Raw genomic sequence first — 3,302 nt, 5'->3', positions numbered from 1 at the left:
AATTTAGAGATGTTCCTGAACTGTTAAAACATTCTTTTCCAGTGCTTTCGCCTCTTTAACTGGCCTTTCTGTGAGTATGTACGTCTTACGCGTGTTGGATTCGACGTTAGTGAGGCATTTGACCATCAGGAAATGTAGAATGACTTCTTGGGACTGTTCGGTAGTTCTAGCAGCTCTGCTCTAAGGCGCAGAGAACCCCATTTTTCAGGTTTTAGTTTCTGGCCTCACCAAGACGTTTGCAACACAGATGAAACATAACACAATAGCTTTGAGAGGTCAAATAACCAGCAGTCAGCTTTACAGATCGGCGATTAGAATCAGCAAGTCAGAGAAGGAGAAAGCTGTTAGAAAAATGCAGGCTGACCATTATGGCCATAGAAAATCGGAAGTGCCCTACATGCAAACGATCACAGTACACAGATTGACATTATACAAAGGGGAAGAAACCAGACAAAAGAGTTAAAATTGGTAAGCCAGCAAGCCTATACACTGATGTTTTAAAAATGAGGATAGTCTTTCCTGGAGTGGGGAAGACAATGACAGAGAGGTACCACCAGGGGGCTTTTGAAGTTCAGGTAATGTTTCCTGATGTGTATACTGGTTATAGGTTACGTGCAGATTTCATGGAGCTGTAAAATTGTATTTGTGCACCCTCTTTTGTAGATTATACGTAAGACACAGGAGGGATTTTTTTCCAAGGTGATAAAAATATTACAAACTGATAGGAGGCTGAGGAAGGATTACTTGAGCCCACAAGCTGAAGACCTACACACATAACAGTGGTTCCCCGTGATTGTTCATGGAAGGAACTAAAAGTTGTGTATTTTATTATACGTAAGTTTAAGCTCAATTTTTTTTTAAAAAAGGGTCCCAACAAGTAGCCTAGAAATAAGTATGTAATTGGAACAAATATCCTGTTGCACTGGTGAAAACGCTTTAATTGCTCAGGCCAAAGGATCATATTGAGTCTTCAATATCAGCCCTACATCCTGTCCTGTAGCAACTCTGGCTAGCTTAATCTTCAAAATATTTCGGGACTCAAACCACATTCACGTTCCTCAATGCTATCACATTTCTTTCTTCCCTTTTTCTGTTTTAGAAACCTATGGGGTTTTTTTTTGTTTGTTTTTGTTTTTGTTTTTCTCTGGTACTGGGAACCGAACTCACGACCTTGCGCTTGCCAGGCAGGCACTTTGCCGCTGAGCTAAATCCCCAGGCCCTCCTATGGTTTTTTTGTCTACCGCCCTACCACCCTGAATGAGCCCGATCTTGTCTGATCTCGGAAGCTAAGCAGGGTCGGATCAGGTTAGTACTCGGATGGGAGAAACCTATGGTTTTATTATTCCTTGAACCCACTGGGTTTGCTCTTACTTCCAAGTCTATACTCTACTTCCTTTCTGCCTAGAGTTTTCTTGCACGTCACATAGATCCTTTCCTTATTGTATTTAGGTCTCTAAGAAGTGACACTGGAAAGGATCATAAGAGTATATTCATCAGCCAGGTATGGTGGCACACACCTGTAATCCCAGTACTCTGGAGGCTGAGGCAGGAGGATTGTTTCGAGTTCAAGACCAGCCTGGGCTACAAAGTGAGCTCAAGCCCAGCCTGAACTGCATAGCGAGACCCTGTCTCAAAAGGCCAAAAAACAAAACAAAACAATACCAAAAAAAACTATATTGATCAAAGTTCAGTCAGAAAAGCAAAACTAATAGGAGAGAATGAATGACTAAGGAGTTGGTTTACATAGTGGTGGGAACTGGCTAAGCAAGTCCAAACTCTGTAGGCCAGGCAGGCAGGAATGGAAGATCGCAGGCGGGCTGTGCCCCATTAGAACTGGTAGCTTTTATCCATGGGAAGTCAGAGAGAGAACATTAACTGAGTGGAATTCCATTCTTTTCCAGGAAACCTCAGTGATACTTGTAAGACTTCCAAATTGATTCAGTGGATTCCATGTGGATTATACAAGATGACTCCCTTACTCAAAGTGAACTGATGAGAGCTTAAATCCTTGTGCAGTATCTTTAGTGACAGGAGTATAGACCAGCCAAGTGTACATGTCGCAAACCACTGTACCAATTTCAACCTCTGCCACCACATTTCTCTCCAGATTCTCACTCTCCTTTTCTCTAAACTTTTTACCACTGAGATTGGTTAATCATTTTCCTGTTATAGTGGTGGTTCTCAGTTGAGTGCAGTTGTAAACAGTTTGCTCACTCTTCACTCCATGCAGTTAGCGATGTCTGGAGATGTATTTGGTTGTCACAAGTGGGGAAATACTACTGGCATTTAGTACGTAGGAACCAGGGACACTACTAAATATCGTGCAGCGCACAACACAGCTTCCCACTCATCCCAAATAAGAATCGAGGGGCCCCAAATTTTGACAGTGCTGAGGATGAGAAGTGGTATTTGAGTGTAAGCTCCTCAGAGGCAGATTCTCTTTGTTCACCTCATTTTCACTCAGCCTCACAAGAGGCTGCACAGTAGGCAATCTGTAAATACGCTTTAGTGGATTTAATAGACTAGATGTTTTAACACAACCCTAAATGATTCTTATCAAGGAAGTTTATGAAACAAGCCCTCAAAGCTGAGTAAAGGCTTTGGATTCTCGACTTTATATACAGTTTCTACATCTTATTAGCCATGTATTAGGACTATTTAAAATCTCAGAAGCCTCTGCTTGCCTCTGTATAAACAGGGAGTAGAATACCTAATAACAGTGTTTGGTACTTAAAGTCAAGATACAAAAAAAACCACCACAGCACAATTCCTTAAAATCGATTTTGTATATATGCTATAAACGTTAGCTCAGATTTTATAACTCAGATGTCTTTGTCCATAACTGTGCCTTAGACCTTATCATGTCACAGACTGCCCATTTCTAGTCTTAAAGTCTGTGCCCTGAAGGTGGTTTTCTTTCCCAGCACTCCTGCTCACTCTCTCACTACTACATCAATACTGCTGCAGTCCTTTGGCATCTCCATCTTATTCCTGCTGGCCTGTCACGCTAGATTTATGATTGTCAATTTTATCACTCTTTTCATGCCCGGACCATCCCCTGGCCCCTTTGTCATTCTAGTATGCCTATCCTGCAACACTTCTGCTTTGGTTTCCCATAAACAAGATATGATTACCCTCATTCTCTCCCATTTTTTTCTTTTTACCAGCGTTTAAAACAGTTCAAATCTTCCATCCTTATGAGTCAAAAAAAAAAAAACCAAAAAACTCAATTTGGCCTCTCTCTAACTGTATTCTATAACAGTCCATACATCTGCCATACAGAAGCAAAACTAACTCCCCAA

At 41.4% G+C, this 3,302-nt stretch overlaps 1 protein-coding gene across 1 annotated transcript in view; it reads right to left on the bottom strand.

Annotated features, from left to right (window-relative positions):
- Cacybp (calcyclin binding protein) overlaps positions 1–126 on the bottom strand; it is a 16,619-nt gene extending 16,493 nt beyond the window's left edge. The window contains exon 1 of the mRNA XM_005375460.1: positions 90–126. Coding sequence (XP_005375517.1) covers positions 90–126 — 37 coding nt within the window. The remainder of the gene's footprint in view (positions 1–89) is intronic.
- Between the last annotated feature and the right edge of the window lie 3,176 nt (positions 127–3,302).

Source organism: Chinchilla lanigera, unplaced genomic scaffold (assembly GCF_000276665.1).
Source record: "Chinchilla lanigera isolate Chin_1 unplaced genomic scaffold, ChiLan1.0 scaffold00005, whole genome shotgun sequence".
Classification (NCBI taxonomy): domain Eukaryota; kingdom Metazoa; phylum Chordata; class Mammalia; order Rodentia; family Chinchillidae; genus Chinchilla; species Chinchilla lanigera.
This window is presented reverse-complemented; position numbering and strand designations above follow the sequence as displayed.